This window comes from Schizophyllum commune, assembly GCF_000143185.2.
Source record: "Schizophyllum commune H4-8 unplaced genomic scaffold SCHCOscaffold_4, whole genome shotgun sequence".
In the NCBI taxonomy this organism is placed as follows: Eukaryota; Fungi; Basidiomycota; class Agaricomycetes; order Agaricales; family Schizophyllaceae; genus Schizophyllum; species Schizophyllum commune.
This window is the reverse complement of record NW_026089541.1, coordinates 1,248,571-1,267,516: the sequence shown is the minus strand read 5'-3', so window position 1 is coordinate 1,267,516 and position 18,946 is coordinate 1,248,571. Positions and strand designations below refer to the sequence as shown.

Genomic DNA, 18,946 nt, shown 5'->3' with positions numbered 1-18,946 from the left:
CTCGGGCGAATTTACACGTGTAAGCAGTACATTCGATCTACGAACTACCGTACACGCGCGTCGTATATACTCGTTGTAAGCACATGCACGCGCGCCCCCACTCTGGGAGGGCGCGCGGCGGGCATCGAAAGCAATGTACATCGCAAGCAGACATAGCACGTAAATATTCGTATAGCGATTCGATATTCATCAGCAACATTCAGACAGACATTCGACACACAAAGCAAAGGTAAGAAAGCGTGCGAGACGTAATCCACATTCGATTCGTGTGCATGAAGAGAAGAATCATAAAGGACGTTAAATAGAGGTGAGATCGGGATTTGGAATGAGATTGGTAAGAGCACAGACAGTGAGCTGATCGTCCGTGCGGTTCGTGGTCAGTGGTGGTACAAGCTTGGCAATGGCGCGAGTATGCTTGATGGTGAGAGGATGGTAGAAGTCGGCAAGATGGAGAGCATAGGGGCATAGAGAAGATGCATAGACCGCGTACTGGAGCAATTGGAGTTTAGATGCGAATAGAGCGTGACTGGGTTGCCGGAGTCTGACGAGCGCGAGGACGAGCGCGGTTGATGCGCAGCGAATCGCCAGGCCTGCGGAGGGTCAGAACATGCTCGATAGGTAGGAAGAGAGTAGACTTACGTGGCCAGCGTACCCTGACCCACGTTCTCCTTTTGTCCAGCCGATGATTTATTACTTCTCTTTGTCCACCCGAGAGCGGCCCTACGCGCAGCCGAGCCGATCTTGGGACGAGCGTCAGGAGCCAGACCCCAGGCATTCTCAGCCGAGGGCTCGACGGCAGCGTTCTTCTTCTTGGGGCTGAGCGCCGCGGCCGGGGAGGCGTTCTTGTCGATGACGACCTCGCGCAAGGGGCTGTCAACCGCGACGCGGTTAAGGTCTTTGACCGAGGGGTTCCGCTCCTGGAGAGACACGATGGACTGCTTGCTGATGCGACCGGCCACGCGCTGAGGGTAAGGCGACGGGCGAGACTCAGTCCGAATGCGCGCACGGGCAGCGCGAAGGTCCGCAGGCAAAGGCACATAGTTCTGGATCGAGTGCTCAAGCAGGGCTTGCATGCCGGCCGGATGACGAGGCGGATCGAATGCTGGGTATTCGTCAGTCTTTACTCTTTCCCGAGCGATAGACAACTTACACTGCAGCGCGAACATCGAAAACGGCGTGTCCAACCAGATCCTCTTGCTCTCCGCGACGGTGCTGTCCGCCTCGTCGCGCAGCGCGTAGTACTTCCGGAGCGCAATGATACCGCGATCGTCATCCCAAAGCGAGATCGAGTTGCCGGACTCGATGGAGCGAGTGTCGTCCGCGTCGACCACGTAGACCGGCTGGGACGCCGGTGGGCTCTCCACCTTGGACATATTGCTGCCGGACACGCTGCTGGACATGCTGCTCGACGCCGGGGACATCATGATGGACGACTCTTCCTCGATGGTCTCGTAAACCGACGACCGGGAGATGTGCGAGATGTGCGCCTGACGAGAGGCCCGACGGCGATGACCATGACCGCGGGGACGAGAGCGACCGGCAAGACGGGTGATCGGGTGAGTTGCGTTCGTGAGCGACATGCTGAGCTGGGACAGGTCGATGCTAGACTGCGAACCGCCATCCGAGATCGAAGAACCGTCAGAAGCCGACAACGGAGGCGTCTCAGTACCCGAGCTCGCCGTGTACGTGCTCGACCGCGACCGCGACTTAGGACCAGGCCTGCTGAATACCGGTGCGAACCCGACTAGAGGATGGTGTAAGTGACTGGGCATGACATCGTAGGGAAGGCTCTTACAGGAAGCGGAAAGGTCCTCGCCTTCGGCGATCAAGACACTTTCCTCCAGACTCTGGCGCTCCAGAAGACCATGACGCGCGCGGATCATGCGCTCATCTCCGAACTGATGGGACGACGTAGAGGCGATGGACGGCTTGGATAGAATGCGAGCCTTGGTGGGCGACTGCATTGCCTGATCCCAAGCGTCCATGTCATCCTGGACCAGGTGCTTGCGCTTGCCGATACCGACACAGGGGGAGCCCTCGATGAGCGAGTCGATAGACCGACGACGGACGTGACCGCCACCCAGCATCTGGAGAAGTATAAGCAATGTATAACACGCTATGACAGGAGAGAACGTACGGTGATCATAGTATCGTCGTCCTTGGCAGGGCTATGCATACTGTAGTTGCTGATCATGGACAAGGGGCGGAACTGGTTGGGCGGCAGGAGGTGACCGCGGTACGAGTTGCCGTGGTAGCCGAAGACAGACTCGTCCGAAATCGAAGAGTGGTCGTCGGTCTTCTCGAGGATGGAATCCGTCGTGTACCGGTGGTCTTCATCCAGAATCGAGTCGTAGGAGTACCTGTCACCGGGCATGCGCCGCTGAATGCTGTCCATCTGCTCGTCGATGCTGTCGCCGGGGCTGCCCGGGGAGGCCGAGATGGCTGCCAGAGGCTGGCCGACCTCGGTGTCGAACATCTTGTCTCCAATGCCAGGTCGCCCAAGATGCATCGCCGAGAAGTCGCTCATGATCGAGTCGACCGACGCTTCCTGCCTGTGCCGGGTCGCCCAAGCCATACGACCGCCGTTAGCGCCGTGCATGGCGTATGAGTGAGCCATCGAGCTCATGCTCGTGTCCGAGTCCTTGCGACGGTGCGCAGCCCCCGCGAAGCTCCTATTGTACAGACTGATGGGCGGGCCTTGCGACATTGCCGACATGGCCGAGTCACGACGACGATGCCCGCGGGACGTGTTCAATTGAGTAGGCCGGTAGTAGAAGCTCGAGGCGTCACTGTCGACGCGGCGGCGGGGCTGGTGCCTGAGGAAGGAAAACGTGTCATCGACGGTCATCGACATGCTCATCGACATGTCCTCGGAGGAGGGACGCTCCCTGAGGCTCGGCAGACCCATGTCCTGCGCGAAGCCAAAGGGATCGGCAACACCGCTGTTGATAACGCCGCCGTACGAAGAGACGGACGCGATACTGAAGAGCGACTCGTGACGGTTGTGGCTGTTGTTGCGCGAGCTAGGCGGAGGGTAGAACGCAGGGCGGTTGTCGTTGAACTCAAACCCGCGGCGGACCTCCTCGAACGAGTCGAAGCCGGTGAAGCTGATGCCCGACGCAGGGCGGGACAACTCGGCGGAGTGTGAGTCCTGAGCCTGGCGCGAGTAGTCCTGGAAGAACTGCGAGCTGGCGCTCGAGTCCGTGCGAACGCGGGGCATGTCCTGGCCTGGCAGGTTGGTAGCCTTGGCAAAGATCGACTTGAGCACGGAGTCATCCTCAATGGAGCTGTCGGCCTCCTGCGACTGCGATGAGTTCGATAGTGAACGAACATGCGACGGCGGTGGAATGATGTCCGACAACGTCAGAGGCTTATCCTGAGGCTGCTCCTTGACTGGCGAAGGCGACGGGAGGCCACCGAACTTGAAAGCCCTGTTGAGCTGACCGTCGGAAGGACGGGAGCCAGCAGAAGACGACGACGAGGTCCCACGAAGGGTACGGACTGGCTCATCACGAGGTTCCTCCTGAATCTCAGAGCACTCTGGCGGCGGCATGAAGGTCGGCTCCTTCATGTGCAGCAACTGCGACTGCGATGTCATGTCCATGTTTGCGCTGTCGGTCTGGCGCGAATCGTGCATGAACGTCGGCGCCCTGGCATCAACGATCTGAGAGACCGACGGGATAGAAAGGCTGTTCGAGTCCTCCGCCATGCTGCTGTCGGCGGAGGAGCATCCCACGTTGAGCGGCGGAAGAGGCGGCACCGGCGGGACGGCATCCAAGAAGGGGCCCAACCCAGTGAAGTCAACCTTGGCGGGCGTACGGAACGCATTCTCCAACTGCTCGACGAAGCTGCGGCGATCGGAACCACCTGACTCGTTCAGGGCCTGCAGCTCGCCCGTGAAGTCGAACGACTTGCGGGTGTCGTCTTCCGACCCACTGCTCTCCTCGATGTCGGTATGTTCTTCCTCGTCATTCAGGCGGAACATCGGCAGCTGCGGGAGCTCCTCCATAGGGGCAGGCAGAGGCAGCTCGGGTGGCAGACCAGGCGACGGCGGCGGCTTGCTACCGCCCACGGGGAAGGACATCGTGTCATCCATCTCGTTGTCCGAGTTGTGCAGGATAACCTGCAGCTCCTCGGGTATGTCAGAGTCGGGGTCTGATTGGTCCATCTTTTCAGGTCTGTACGCCGAGGTGTCCGAACCCCCCATAGTGCCGGACATGCCAAGGACGCGCTTGGTCTCGGAGGTGATAGGCAGACGGGAGTGGCTGGAGAGCACGCTCTCTTGGCTGAGGCGGCTGCGGCGCGACCCCGTTGAGGCCTTCTTGCCCTCGGGGGCGGTGAAGACGGGCGGCTGGAAGTCGGCAATGGAGCTCTTCGAGCCGGTGCTCGCAGACGCGGATCCGAAGGTCGTGGACGACATGCCGCGGCGGTGGCGCAGGGTCGCGGAGGGCGGCGTGTCGCTCGCCTTCTTGCCCATCACAGGCAGCTTGAACGGCTGGAGCACCGGACGCGACCGTGCAGGACGCAAAGGCTGGAACACCGGTGACCCATCGCTCGCAGGTGATGGCGTGGCGCTCGAGTTGTGCTTCTGACAAAGGCGGCGGGCGGCGGGGCTCTGCTTCTCCTTGAGGGGCGACAAGTTGTTGAGCGTCGACCAAGGCGCGATCTGCTGACCAATTTGCTGCCCGATGGCGTTGGTCTTGTTGGCCTTCTGGTAGCCGCGCGACTGCGCGTACGGACGCAGCGACTGAATTGAGGGGTTCGCCGGGCGAAGGGACCCCATGCTCGGGTGCGGATTTGTCAGAGCACGCCTGAGAGGGCTTTCTTGCGAGGCAGCATAAGCCTGTGCTTCCGTCCTCCAAGGAGACACATCGTAGTTGCTGGACGGCGTCGCCTCGAGGTCGAGCGTCGTGATGAGCTGCGCAAGGTCGTTCGTCGCCGCGTCAAGGACGGAGATGACACCTAGCAATCTGTGAGTATGTATTTCTTGACGCGCAGTGACACCGCGTACCTTCACCATCCTCATGCATGGCTTGTGGCCTGCTACGCCCGAGTAACTGCTCCGACACCGGACGCCTCCGCGCTGCCCTGACAGGCGTCGACGCCTGGCTGTACGCACTGTGACCATCTGAGGTCGCCTCTTCCACCGTCACCAACGGGTACCCTGGCTCCGTTGACTGCATCGACTCCGCCGACTGCATCGAAGCGGGAGAATCCGGCTCCTCCCTCTGCGCCATCTCGCGCAGGACTGCTGAGAGCGGCGTGCGGCGACGTCCCTCAGCGGAGTGCTTGCTCTCGCGGCTCGTGCGGCGCGCTGTGAGGTCTACGTCTGCGACGCGTTGGCTCTCGACACTCTCACGCTTATCCTGGCGGTCCTTCTTGATCTGCTCCGACGCGTGCTGCAGTCCGCGGTCATCCCAACGCACGGAGCGGAAGGAGCTACCCGACGAGAGGCGCGAGTCGCCGGACGCTGTAGAAGGCGGGCGGAGAGACGACGCGGTTGACAGGACGGACCCTGCGCGATCACGACCACGAGGGATGCGTGCCGCCGCGGACTCCACGGAGAGGCGGTTGTTGTCCTTCAGACCGGCCGCGGGCCCGATTGACGAGGCCGTGGACCCACCACGCACGGTGGGCAGCCGCATCGACGATGGCAGGCCCAGTCCGAGAATGCTACGCTTCCTCGCGCCCAGTGTCTTCGTGTTCTCAACCTTCTCCGGGCTGGCGGACAGTGCGCCCGCCTCGAAACTGCTTGTGGACAGATGACGCGGCGCCTGCGGTTTCTCCTTCTTGTCCTCCTTCTTGCTCTTCTTCTTCTTCTCCTTCTCGAGCGCCTTCTTGCTCTTGGTGCCCTTGTCGCCCTTCACGGTCCCCTTGTCCTCCTTAACGGGAACTTTGTCCTTGGGCGGCACCATGTTCTCGTCGTTGCGAAGTTGTGCCCAGCTGCCGATGCGTGCCAGGGACTTCATCGACCGAATAGCGCGGAGCGCTACAGAGCCCTGATTCGAGGCATTGGTGCCGCTGAACTGAGTGTTCATGGAGTCCGCGCTCGGCGGAGCGAGGAAGCCGCCCATGGTCGGCGTCGCTGAGCGCATGCCAACGGCCGGGCCGCTGGCAGCCCGCTGCATCTCGGGAGCCTTAACGCGAGCGGCGGCAGGGTGCTCCGCCATGAAGGGTGTCGGCGGCGCGAAGGTCGCCGGAGAGTTGAGAAGGATGCCGGAGTCGAGCGAGTTGAATCTCGCACGGCTTTCTTGAGGAGTGATACGAAGAGGCTCGGGGGCTGTAATGCAGTTCAGTATAATAGATGGAAAAGGCTAGGACAGGGCGCCCACTCTTTGACCTCGGAGGGTGTGGAGCACAGTTCTCTGAGCCTAGGAAGTATGTCAGCGAGAGCGAGGAAGTATGGCGGGTGAACATACCTTGAGCACGTGACTTGGACTTGGACTTGTCCCTCGGCGCCTTCGCCTCCTTGTCCTTCGAGTCCTGGCGGCCTCTGCCGATCGTCCACCACTTCTCCTTCCCGTTCTCCTCCGTCTTCGGCTTCAATGTCGTCGTCTTCGTGTTTTGCTTGTCGTGCTGAGAGTTCGTCGTCGTTGATGCGATATTCGTCTTCTCCCCCAGCGGCCCCCAGGCCAAGTTGTTGAGTCCCGCGCGGGACTTTTGCTTCTTCACCATCAAGATCTCGCCGAGCTCCGGGTCGTTGGACGAGTCGACGTAGATGTCGAAGCCGCCGCGCTGGGAGAGCGAGGAGGCGCCGACGCGGCGGTAGACGTCGGACAGGTCCTTCGCGCGCGCGCTGTTCTCGTCATTGGCCGACTTGTTCAGCAAGCCGAGCTTGGACTTTTTCGGGACGAGGCGGCGACGCGGGGTGTTCGACAGGGCTGGCTTGGGCGCGAGGCCGGATGCGGAGCCCACGGATGCCCAGGAACTGTCGGCGGTGATGTTACCAACCGACGAGTTTGGTTCCGATGCTGATAACCCCGTCGCGGACGGTGTCGAAGAGATGAGCCGGATGGTGGGGGGTGGGGGTGGGGGTAAATATGGTTCCGCACTTGGGCGCGGCATTTAGATTGTTGTCGAACGAAAAACGTGCAGAATTCGTATAAAGATGAGCCCGGCCGTAAGTCTTGTGGGGCGTAAATGTGTATAGATCGTTGAGTAGCAGATCGTGAGTGGATCCGAGGCGGCTTCGTGAGTCGAAAAACGCGTTAATTCGTCGAGAACTGGCGGAACTTGGGGCGCGTCAGCACATGGGGCGGGAAGTATGGAATTTGCAACGCACCTGGCTGGTCTGTACGCACCTCTTCCTACTCCGAAGGCATGAAGCGATGAGGACGGCGTCGAAAGACGGAGAATCCTGCAGGCTCTTGCTGGCGAACGACAAACTGTTTCCGAGCGATTTCGAACCCAATCAACGAACTCTCACGTGACGGTGTCCGGCCGGCTTCCTCGGCCACGTGCGTCGGCAACGGCACTGAGCTCGCCAGGTGCCCGCCTCGCGGTGGACTTCTCCTTGCTTTCTTCCTCTTTCCCAGATAATGGAACATCGTTATTAATTCACCTCATATACCTCCGATGTCACCACCGATACCCTGTCTGTTCTACTTGAAGAACGCCTGCAAACGTGGGAACCAGTGTCCCTTCCTGCACGAGGAACGACCAGACGCGATTGCTCTGCGTCGTCCACCTTGCACGTTCTTTGCCAAGGGGAGATGCCGGTATACTGCTGAGGAATGTGTCTACTCTCATGAAGTGAGCAATGCGGAAGTATGCGAGGACGGTAGGTTGAGAAGGAGTGAACGAAAGACATCATCGCGCTCATCGTGCGTGAGCCAACCCAGATGGTATTGAGAACGCCGCGCGGGACCCGGATCAGCAAGTGGAACACAATGAGGAGGAATGGCACGAGAACAATGGAGAAGCTGATTGGCAGGAAGACAGCGGAATCGAACAGGACGACAACGGTGAATGGCAGGAGAACGGAGACGATGGTGGCTGGCAGGAAGACGCCGACGATTGGCACGACGATAACTATGAGCAGCAGGAAGGGGATCCTTGGCAAGACTACAACTACGACCAGCAAAACGAAACACCCTGGCAGGATACTGAACACTCTCCAAGGACCGACGAAACGCTCATCGACGATGCGCAGCCTAACGGTGAACCATCATTCCTTTGTGTGGATGCCCCAGCCTTTCAACCGAAGTGCACAATGGCCGACATGGGATACTGCACAAACTCAGGGTGTATCTGTCGCCAGTTTCAGACGCTAGATGTCAGCGCGGACGTGGATGAGCCTCCCCTGCACGAGGCGGACGCGATGGATCCTACCTCTGAGCCTCCCACGGAGTTTGCCGAAGAGGCAGAGTCCGCCGCGTTCGACACAGATCCATCGACATCGGCGGCCGGCATGTCCTGGGCGGACGATGTCGAGGATAATTTCTACTCGGCGAATGCGCCCGATGCGGCTAACGAATACGAAGCCGGGGCAGAGTCCGAGGCCGTCGTCGAGAACAATGGAGGGTGGGATGACAATGCGGGTGGTGATGATGGGGACAGGGATGGCACTGCAGGGGCGACCAACGACAACGATGGCTGGGGCGACAGCGATATGGGGCCGGATCCGTGGTCGATGCCCGAGCCGACTACGCAAACATCTGCGAAGAAGGCATCCCAGTCATCTGTCGACAAGGAATGGGGCCAGCCGCCCCCCGCGCGCAAACGCGACCGGCCGCGATCCATATCCAGCAAACCTTCATCGCGCCCGTCGCCCCGTGACAGCTCTGGATCCTCTCCCGCGCCAGGGCAGGATGTCTGTCGTTTCTGGCTGAAAGGGACCTGCATGCACGGCAAGAACTGCCGCTACAAGCACTCGAATGAGTCGAGGAACGTCTTTGATAAGTCGCCCGCACCGCGGGGCAACTCGACATCGCGCGCATCGCCGCGGGGTAGCTCGACATCCTCCCCAGCCCCGTGGGGAAGCTCGGCATCTGCACCAGGTAGGGATGTCTGCCGCTTCTGGCTGAAAGGCGATTGCAAGTATGGCAATAGCTGTCGCTACGAGCACTCAAACGAGTCGAGGGAGACAGCGCAGCGAGGATACAACTCGTCCAAAGGCCGAGGTAGCGATCCGTCCAGGGGCAGGGGTACGCCGCGAGGGTACGACTCGCCCAGAGGACGAGGATCCACGCGCGGAGGGTACGATTCTCCGAGGGGCCGAAGCGCCAACGGGCGGGGAGGGAAGTCGCGCGCATCCAGCACTTGGGGTGGAGGAGGATGGGCATCCAGCGGGTTGGGCGACTGGGGATCACCGACCGACGACGCGCAGAGCAAGGACGATGGGAACGGCTGGTTTGCCCCTGCAGATGTCTGGAACATCCCGCAGACCGACAGCAATGCGACTGTGGAGACCGACAACAATCCGTGGGACAACCCTGTAGGCGCGTACGACCCGTGGGGCGAGCCGACGAGCACGCCAGCAGTGCCTGCAGCGGGTGAACGGGAGGCCAACCACGAAGAAGTCGCCGATTGCAGTGTGGGGGAGGAATCGCGAGCGCAGCTTCCCGAGTCAGACTCGGACCGCCGCCAATACGTCGGCAATCTCGACCTGCCGCCGCATCTGCAGAGCGCAGGCTCCGAGTCGCCGGCAGGGACTTTGGGGGAAAAACAATCAACGATACAAGCTCCTGGGCCCCAGCAAGCATCGGCCAGCTCGTACTTAACAGGAAACATCGATGAATTCATGGAGCCGCCTGGCTTGCCGAGTCGACTCGCCAGCCGTGTGGGATCCGCGAGCCCGAATGTGAAAGGATGGTCGACGCCTGCCCGCGGGACTTCTGTAGACGGATCTGCTAGTAGGCAAGAACCGAGCGCAGCCGCCGTCGACATCGGCACTTGGAAATTCAACCGTGACGAGTTTATGCGTGACACGCCTGTAACGACAGACGTTAGTCAATTGCCTCCTTTTGCGGCGATCGCTTTCTGACCTTCCTCATAGAATGACAAAACTAGTATGGCGACGAACGGACGTTCGAAAGCAGCGGACAAAGTACCCATCACTCTTGACGCCCCATCCTCTGCGATTGACTCAGAGGTGCGTATCTTGCCATAAGCTCGATGTCGAGTAAATGTGGCTGACACATTGTAGCCACCGGAGGAGATACGCTGTCCGAGCCCACCAAGCCCACGCCTACCACTCATATCTCAAACAATAGATCCAATCGAGTTACCGGACTTCGTACGTGGTGTACACCTCGTTTTCTGGAAATCTCAAGCTCATGTCACGTCAGGGGCCAGATACTGGGAAGTTCGACGATATCTTCGGGTGTTCCGTGCGTATAGGCAGCGGCGGTGTGGTTCACAGCGTGCGCACCCCATTCGACCCCGACACTGTCGAGATCTCCGGTTATCCCAAAGACACGCCGCTCGACCAGCTATGCGAGTTCCAGATGATGTTCCCGGGGATTCGACAAGTCCGCTTCGAGCCCACGTACTGCATCCAGTACTCGGAAGCCTCGCAGGCGGCGCACGTACGCGAAGAGCTGGACGGCAAGGAATGGAATGGCCACATCCTCTCGGCTTGCTTCGACATGACCGGCATGATTGAGCCCGCTGAGCATGACGGGCGCAAGGTCGAGATCTCGTATCCGTATCCGAAACTCTCGGCATGGATCTACATGAGCTCTATGACACAGGCGCGCAAGATGCAGGAGGACTTCGAGAAGGAGCCGCGGTATGTCAGGGGCTGGAAAGTCACCGTCACCGTGCAGAAGCGCGCGCGCAGCGTGGAGTCTGTCGCGCTCAAGCTCGATAACTTGCCCACGTCAGCTACCGACGAGGACATCAGCTTGCTATGTATCGGGTACCCGGTGACGACAAGGGCGATGAACAAGCCGACGTACAAGCGCGACGCGCTGGAGCAGGTGAAGCAGCTGGTGGATGCCGACGGCGAGCAGCGCTTCCTCTCGTTCGTCAAGCTCCCGGATGGCGACCCGCCGACGACCTGTCGTGCATTGGTGGAATTCAAGGAGGCAGCTGATGCGCAGGCCGCCATAGCCAACCTGAACGGGACGCAGCAGTCCTTCCTCGGCAAGGAAGATAAGTTGCGCCTACGGCTCGTATCGGCGTATCGGCGCGAAATATCGCGCAAGCACCTCGACGTCCTTCAGGAGGACCTTGCACAGCTTCCTCGTACGCCAGGACTGAGGATCTTGTTTGGGAACACGAATTTCGGTGCTCGGATTGTCGTAACTGGCTCCGACGCTCGCGCGGTGGTCATCGCGCGCCAGAAGGTCGACAAGCTGCTGCGAGGGCATGTTGTCCGGCGGAAAGACACGATCTCGTGGCACGAGTTCTTCGTGACGGCCCCAGGCGAGAAGAAGCTGCAGGAACTCGACCCTTCGCTCGTCGTCGTCGCCGACCGCCGCCTGCGCCAGCTGCGCATTGTCGGCGGAGCACCCGGCACCCCCGCCTTCGACAAGGCGCAGAATATGATCAACGCCATGATCAAGGCCCTCTCGGCCGGCCGTGATCAGCTTGTTCTCCCGCTCTCTTACGATCAGCTCGGATACATCGTCAACTACGGGCTGAGACGCCTTCGCGACCGCTTCGGCGACGAGGACGGCGTGAAGCTGGTCTTCCGCCCTGCGGATCGTACTCTCGTCGTGCGCGGGAAGGCCGACTTCCGGGATAGCGTGCGCGAGGCGGTGGAGACCCTCCCGAAGCGCCCGCGACCTGCTCAGCCATACCGGCAGTGCCCTGTCTGCACAGGCCAGCCAGAGGATGGGCGCCCGCTCCCTTGTGGGCACGAGTACTGCCTGACTTGTCTGCAACACGTCCTACGCGCGGGGGTCAGCGAGCCCTTCGCGCCGCTGAGTTGCGTGGCTGCTGGGTGCGGGACGCTGGTCCCCTCGAGCATGATTAAAGACAAACTCTCAACTAAGGAGGCGAAGGCGCTAGTAGGCGCATCCCTCCTCAGCTATGTCCACGATCAACCTGGGGAGCTGCGCTTCTGCCCTACGGGGTGTGATGTGCTGTATCGGCCGTTGACGGACGGCCTCATTATCCGCTGCCCGTCCTGTCGCGAACGCCTGTGCGCTTCGTGCGGAGTAGTTTGCCACGAAGGCATGACCTGCGCAGAGTATCGCTACGAGGGCGGGTCCTGGGAAACGCTGAACTAACGCACTAACGTCGTGTTGTATTTATTTGCTGTCGCTTTCTTGCATTGCTCTTTTTCTTGGCTGTACGTCTTCGCTACAGTGACGCCTTGCGCATCTGCTTAGATATAATGACATTTACGAAACATACCCTCCTTGCAATCACACCGAACAATGGTCGAAGGATAATGGTTGGTCAAACGCGTGACTTCTGCGTGACTCACGGTTCAGTTTTCCATGTCCGGTCCACCGGGCCGGTCCTGTCAGTAGCGCGAAAAGTTTGACCTTCAAAAGGATGCCAAAAAAATTACTTGTAAACTAGAGGAAGCCCCGGCTTCGCCGGATGCATACCTTGCTTGCACCTCGCGCGTGAGTCTGAATCCTGCTATCGTTGGCAGAGCTCATCGTGTGGTGCCGTTCAGGACTTGTGGACGAAGATGTCGGCGCGTTTACCGATGTTGTCTTCGGAACGTGCTACGCACATGGGGTCATTTTTGATGGGGTCAATAAGAAACGGGAAAGACCTTGCAAGCAAGGTGAGGGTCTCCCGAGACGTATCTGAACCTTGAAAGAGCAGCAAAAAGGGCCCAACCGGGAATTGAACCCGGGACCCCGTGCAACGATGCTCCTGTGAAGGAGCGAGTGACTGAACACCCGAAGCACGTATCATACTACTAGACCATTGGGCCGATGGTTGGCAAGGTCTTCCTTGCGGTGACTGCCGTATTGACTTTGGAAATCATTCTTTCACGGTGGTCAGAGCAATCGAACTCATCTGAAGTGCGGGGGGCAGGATGAGGAAGTAGGAGAGGAGAGAAACCGCTTGGAGACGAAGCTGAAGTTCACGACAAGGAAGATGGCAAGGGAAACGCGATCAGGATTAATCCAGGATGATACATAAGGGTTTGGATACAACAGAGTGAGCGTGATAAGTATAAGTATGTCCAGAAGATGCTGAGGATATGGGTCTAGAAGGGGGGTGCGATAGTAGTTCGATGGAGAAGCCCTCGATCAGACAAGGCGAGGAGGGTTGCGACGCTGCTCCTCAAGCTTTGCCTCATACTCCTTGCGCTCTTGCTCGCGACGTGCACGGGCTTCGGCCAGTTTCTAATGATGCATGAGAAGGGGGATTACCGACGGAGAACGTGCAACGTACCGTCTTGAGGTTCTCGACGGAGGCAAGTACGGAGTCGATCGTGGCCTCGGACATGTCAGCCATCTGTGGTCCAGTCAGCACTTGCGCGTGTTCGCTTGGCTATGCACGCACTGCCTCGGATGCCTGACGAGCCATCTGCGCCATTCGCTCGCGCTCCTCCTGGAGGTTCTTCTCCTGCTCGGACGTGAAGCCCCACGGATTCGCGTGCCAACCCCACGGGTTCGCAGGTGTCGGGCGCTGCTCCGCTTGTTGCGACGGCTGCTGCTGCGAGAAGGCAGGGGGGATGTTGTTGATGGTCTCCGATATCGTCTTCGGAGACCATGGTGATGGGGAAGGCTGAGGTGCTTGGCTCGCGTCGCCCTGCGGCTGCGGGTTGAACTCCCGTATACGAGTGCGAACGCAGTTCGCGTAGGCGGACTCGTTGCACCACTCCTTGCGCTTCATAAACCATGCCGTCGCGAGCGCGCCGAAGGTAAACCAAACGAGCCGGGAGGGGCCGCGATGGAAGCGATGCCAGTGGTGGAAGCCGGGGTATGGGTACATCTTGATTGTGTCCTCGAGTGGGGGACAGCAAACGAGGCGCACAGGTTATACTTATAGGTGAGCGGCGGAGACAAGGGGCGCGACGAATGGGCTCGGCGGCGGTCAAAGCATGTTGCCGGCTGTGTGCGTGGACGGAAATACACAAGATAGGCGCCGGCAGGATGACGAGGGGTCGGGCCGGTCAGCGGCGTCATTGCCGCTTGGTAATTTGCTTCCGCTGATTGGCACGGCGTTTGCCGACCAATATTTGCCCCCGCGGCTGAGCCCCGATGTGGCTCGCCTTTGTCGACTTCAAGCCACCGAAGGACAGTCTTAGCAAGCATTTGCGCGTCAAATAGGATGGTCTGCGGTACATTGAGACGATTACCAGCGATTACTACTGTAGGTTTACCGATTTCTAGCCGAGCTAACCGGATTTCCTTTCTGCGATCTCAATCATTCACTATCCTCCTCCTCCTCCTCCTCCTCCTCCTCCTCCTCCTCCTCCTCTTCCTCTTCCTCGTCGTCCTCTTCTGCATCCGTGTCCTCAAAATCGGGCTCCATGGGGATTCCGACGTACTCATCAGTCTCGTTCAGTATCTTGGCCAGCTCAGCGTCGGCCGCATCGGGCCAAACGGGATCACCGGTCGCTGTCAGGAGCGACTGCATCTGTCCGAATGCATGGCTTGGAAGGGGCCACGGAGCGCAACGATCGCCTGGTAGGTGCCAGCTGTTGGTCGAAAATGCTCGCAGAGGCCGCAGCGCAACACCATGATGGACTCGCCTCATCCGTCTGGACGCAAGCATGCGCCATACAGCGCGATACAGCGGCAGCGGAGAATATGCCACTCCCTCCGGCGAATCGTCCGCAGAAAACGGCATGATCATGCACATCTCGAATTCAAGCGTAAGCAGGGTAAGAGACGGCAGGAGCGCCATAGATCGGTCATCGTCCGCGCGGCGGGTCAGAGCCTGTACGACTTCAAAGCGGAGGATGCCTCTTGGATAATCATCGTTGTCCGCCGTATCGATCACGAGCTCCTCCAGAGCTGGGACGCTCTCGAGGCACGTGAGCAGGTGGCGGACGCGCTCGAAGCGCTGAGGGGACAGGTAAAGTGATCGAAGCTGAGTGCAACCTCCCGGACGCGTGAGCAAAGACGCGAAAGCCTTCAGAGGGTGCGAGTGCACCGGGGGATTCCAATATGTGGGGTCGTCGCTACCATCCGCTTCGAGGATGGCCTGCTGCAACTGTGGCGCTACGAACATTCTCGACACCTCGCACGCATCGTCGAGCAACCTCAGCCAAGTGAGTGCAGGGAACGTGGTGGGTCTATCGTCTAACAACGCCGAAGGGTCCACCACAGCGGCAGAAAGCTCGAGTTCTTGCAACCAGGGGCTGGCGCCAAAGAGAGCAGGCATGCTGGCGTAGATCGAAGGGTATGGTGCGTCGTCTGGAAGAACGGGACTATAAACACGTCCGAGCTGACCAGCTGCTGTCCTCCCTCGCCGACCTCCTGCCCAGATGCTCAGGCGTCGTGGTCGCCACGTATGTGGCAGCTGCAGGATCAGCGGGCGGGTGACATAGCCAATTTCCACACACTGCAAGAGCGGTGCGTGCGCAAAGAAAGTCGTGGGTATGTCGTAAGCCCCGTTGCCGCTTGTGGCTGGTCGTGCAGCAAAGTGCCAGGTGAGGGATGTGAGTGTGGAGAATGGAAGTTGGGCGACGGTGTCGAATGCGTCTGGTGGAACGACGAATGCGTCTAGGGGAACGGCGTTCAGCTTCACCGTCTCCCAGCGGTGGGAGTGATTGCAGAGCGCTTGCCAGCCATAGTCGAAAGAGGGGAAGTCGTCGGTGACCCGGCCGGTGTCGCGGGCGCTGAGGTCGATGATGATATGCAGGTTGGCGTCTCCCGATCTTTCAACATACGCTGCTACAGCGTGGCCCCAGATGTTGGGTGGGCTCGCCTCGTCGTCGTCGCCGAGGCGAACGACGATTCTGTTCCACAGCGTCGACATCCCCAATGCCGTGGCACGCCAGAAGCGGCATACCTGTGCGAACGGGAGACGTACTCGGCCTGCGCAGTGCTCCTCCCACTCTTCGGGCAGCGCGAGGGTGAAGATCTCGCCGAGGATGTCGGCGGGGAGCTCGGGGTGCTGTCCGGTCTGGTCGCCCATCTCGACATCGCCATTCGTCTGCTGCATGGTTGGGTGTAATCCTGGGCGGTCCTGGGCTGGTGCTGGAGTTCGAAAGGGTGGTAAGTGGGCTTCTTAAAGAAGGCGCCATGAGTGTGCTCTGGCCTGTGCTATCACTGATGATCTTGGGCCGTGAGATCCTCTCGGTGCGCGTCGGCCACATGTTTGGTTTGTCGGTGCGACCCGTTTGCCGTAAGGTGCGTGAGAGTGAATGGAAGGGCCGCTTGCCGCGCCCGGCTTGCGTTGCTGTGACCGGCCTTGACAGTTTCAGGACGACCTGCAGGGACCCTTGACGCTTCGGTTGGCTCTGTATAATCACCTGTAAGTGCACGAGCCGACCTCACAAAGGAAGAGAAGGAGGGCGATCACGATTCATGACGGAAGAGTTTGCTGCGTGGACCAGGAGGTGGCAGGAAGCGACGGCAGTCGCCGGGGAAACCCTTTACGTACGGTCACATTAGCGCCACGTTGGTTGGGTTTTGCGGTCCCGGGTTAGGTTTACTCGGCGATGGTCAAGGCAAGATCATTGCTTCTATTGACTTCCATTCAATGAAGGCAAAATTTTCGATGTCATCGTGCGCTAGTGCGTTTGTTCAGTGCCTGTCGTAACTTCGCCAACTTCATTTTGCTCCTAATCTCCTCGTCACTATAGCCTCCGAACCACCACCGTCCTTTCGCCCGCCTTCAGTTTCCATCCTCCTCCGCTGTACTATATTCAGAAGAGTCGGTAGCGGAGTCCAGAAATACATTCCATTCAGCTTCCTGCTTCAGCACTTCGGCCATCTCCTCCTCAGCCCCTTCGACCCAGACGACGTCGCCGGACACCGTCATGAGTGGCTGCGCTTCTCCATAGCGGTGTTCAGGTAAGGGCCAGTGGCCCTTGAACGACTCCCTCCCGTCTGCGCACGAAGAGAAAGCGCGCAGTGGACGCAGCACGCGTCCATGGTACACGCGCTCGGCTCGCCGAGACGCCAGCATGCGCCAGACCGCGGCACAGAGCGGGGCGGGTGAGTACATCTCGGTTGTATTCGCGAAGGTCATGCACATCTCGACATGCAGCGTCAATGCCACCAGGTTTGGGAGGAATGCAAGGGAATGCTCGTTGTCGTCCTTGCGCGTGAGAGCCTCGATCACGTCAAAGCCAACGACCTCGTCGGGGAACTCTTCGTTGTCCATGGCGTCGAGAACAAGCTCGACGAGGGTCGGGGTGTTCTCGAGGCAGACGATCAGGTCGTGGGCGCTTTCGTCCATTTGAGGTGAGATACGCATAGCGCGGAGCTGGGTGCACCCGCCGGGACGACTAAGGAAACGTGCCAGCGACTGCAAAGGGTGACCGAAGATGTGGGGATAGTAGGTATACCCGTGGGTACATCCCATATAGGTGCCGTCCGCGTCGATCTCGACCTCCTCTATTCGAGGCGTGACGATGTATCGAGCGACCTCGCACGCGTCGTCGAAGAGCGCCAGCTTTCTTAACACAGGAAACTCGGTACCGTCGAGGTTGACAGGAAGATCCATGGCAGGCAGCGTCCCAACGGAGAGCTCGAGTTCCTGCAGCCACAGCCTGGAGAGGAGCACCGCGGGAAAGCTGGGCGCGAGCGTCGGGCAGGGCGTGTCGGGTTCGTACCGAGGGTGAAAATTGTCCTGAAACGCGCTCCCCATGAGGCCCCTACGACAACCGGCCCAGATAGACAAACGCGCTGGGCGCCAGCTGAGGGGCAGGACCAACAAAGATGGCTTCAGGACATACCCAATCGTGACGGACTGAGCTGACGTCGCCTCCGCAAAGAAGGAAGTGGGCACGAAGCATTCGTCCGATTCTGGAGGGGCGTACACCCGCGTAAGCCTCAGGATGATCGTCGCGAGCCTGCGAAAGGGGAGGAGAGGCGCGACGCTGTAGGCACTCATGGGCAGCGCCTCAAGACGGGCGTATTCCCATCTGTGAGCGTGCGCGCAGAGCAGCTCCCATACTTCATAGTCCCAGAAGACGTCGTTGACATACGCCCTGGAGATGTAGCGTTGCTGTCGCGAGCTGGCGTCGCGCGTATCAAGGAGGAGGGAGAGGCGCAGAGGGGCGTCCGCCGACCGGGCTACGTACGCCATCACGGCCTCTTTCCAGTGCTTCGGCGGGCTCTCTTCTACCTGCACCCTTATGTCCCTCCAGATAAAAGGCGTTCGGAGTGCGACAGAACGCCAGAGGTGACAGACCTGGGTGAACGACAATGTCACGCGCCCCGCGCAGTGAGACTCCCAGCCGCCCGGAAGAGCGTGCATGAATATGCGAGAGAGGATGGGTTCTGGGAGACATCGCGGATAGCGCTTCTCAAGTGAGCAGGCGGTGTCGTAGCTCCTGTCGTAGATCCGGCGCGTGGTATCAATCTGCGAGAGCTCGGCGTCGATGCGTTGTATCTCATCCTTCATATCGCGGATGCTGTCGGAAAGGAAGGATTTGTACTCTGGCGTGACTTCGGCGGCATCGCGATGAGTGCGTAGCAAAGAGCCATGTATAGTCCTGAGAAGGTCGTTCAGTGCATCGGTGGTTGTCGGGTACATCGGCGAACAAGTACAGGGGAGAGGAGGGGTAAGAAACGATACCTAAGTGGCTCGAAATCCAATTTTGAGGGATCCGGTACATTCACGACGAAGGTGGTCGACTCAATCGGCCTTTGCATTGGGCGGAAAGCTCTATGACGACCTTTCGAGCGGCCATCGCGCTTTCTGATTCGATTCAAAGGCTAACGTAAGTCAGCCAATGAAAGGAATAGGGTCGTTACCATTGTTGGTTTTCGAGCAATGGTTAATATCGCTTGGAAGGCAGGTAAATTCGCAGTGACGGTCGGTGACAAGTTTATCAGCGGCGGAAGTACCGGTCCGGAGGTTCAGCACACGATCCGGCTAATTCCGCGGGTTACTTACTGTA

At 59.6% G+C, this 18,946-nt stretch overlaps 5 protein-coding genes and 1 non-coding gene across 6 annotated transcripts; 1 reads left to right on the top strand and 5 right to left on the bottom strand.

Annotated features, from left to right (window-relative positions):
- Positions 1-10: 10 nt before the first annotated feature.
- Positions 11-7,381, bottom strand: SCHCODRAFT_02618326 (uncharacterized protein). Its single transcript, XM_050344868.1, has 9 exons — positions 7,283-7,381; positions 6,420-7,232; positions 6,333-6,371; positions 5,012-6,280; positions 2,138-4,962; positions 1,796-2,087; positions 1,151-1,744; positions 640-1,102; positions 11-590 (listed from the first exon to the last, which is right to left on the bottom strand). Exons 2-9 carry the CDS (start codon positions 7,063-7,065, stop codon positions 506-508), a joined length of 6,213 nt encoding a protein of 2,070 aa, XP_050201046.1. The 5' UTR covers positions 7,066-7,232; positions 7,283-7,381; the 3' UTR covers positions 11-505.
- Positions 7,382-8,212: 831 nt separating this feature from the next.
- SCHCODRAFT_02598251 (uncharacterized protein) lies at positions 8,213-12,179 on the top strand (the record flags this gene model as incomplete). Its single annotated transcript, XM_003033208.2, has 3 exons — positions 8,213-9,946; positions 9,998-10,093; positions 10,290-12,179. The coding sequence occupies 3 exons, from the start codon at positions 8,213-8,215 to the stop codon at positions 12,177-12,179; spliced, it is 3,720 nt and encodes a 1,239-aa protein (XP_003033254.1).
- Positions 12,180-12,738: 559 nt separating this feature from the next.
- SCHCODRAFT_t63 lies at positions 12,739-12,844 on the bottom strand. The gene has a single exon. It is a non-coding gene; the product is annotated as a tRNA-Pro (tRNA).
- A 168-nt stretch (positions 12,845-13,012) lies between these two features.
- On the bottom strand, positions 13,013-14,005 carry SCHCODRAFT_02618323 (uncharacterized protein). The gene is made up of 3 exons (XM_003032589.2): positions 13,423-14,005; positions 13,312-13,374; positions 13,013-13,262 (listed from the first exon to the last, which is right to left on the bottom strand). The coding sequence occupies exons 1-3, from the start codon at positions 13,852-13,854 to the stop codon at positions 13,167-13,169; spliced, it is 591 nt and encodes a 196-aa protein (XP_003032635.1). The 5' UTR covers positions 13,855-14,005; the 3' UTR covers positions 13,013-13,166.
- A 154-nt stretch (positions 14,006-14,159) lies between these two features.
- Positions 14,160-16,132, bottom strand: SCHCODRAFT_02618320 (uncharacterized protein). Its single transcript, XM_050344867.1, has 2 exons — positions 14,326-16,132; positions 14,160-14,301 (listed from the first exon to the last, which is right to left on the bottom strand). Exons 1-2 carry the CDS (start codon positions 16,033-16,035, stop codon positions 14,290-14,292), a joined length of 1,722 nt encoding a protein of 573 aa, XP_050201045.1. The 5' UTR covers positions 16,036-16,132; the 3' UTR covers positions 14,160-14,289.
- A 404-nt stretch (positions 16,133-16,536) lies between these two features.
- SCHCODRAFT_02618316 (uncharacterized protein) lies at positions 16,537-18,866 on the bottom strand. Its single transcript, XM_003032587.3, has one exon. It carries the CDS (start codon positions 18,577-18,579, stop codon positions 16,711-16,713), a length of 1,869 nt encoding a protein of 622 aa, XP_003032633.1. The 5' UTR covers positions 18,580-18,866; the 3' UTR covers positions 16,537-16,710.
- Between the last annotated feature and the right edge of the window lie 80 nt (positions 18,867-18,946).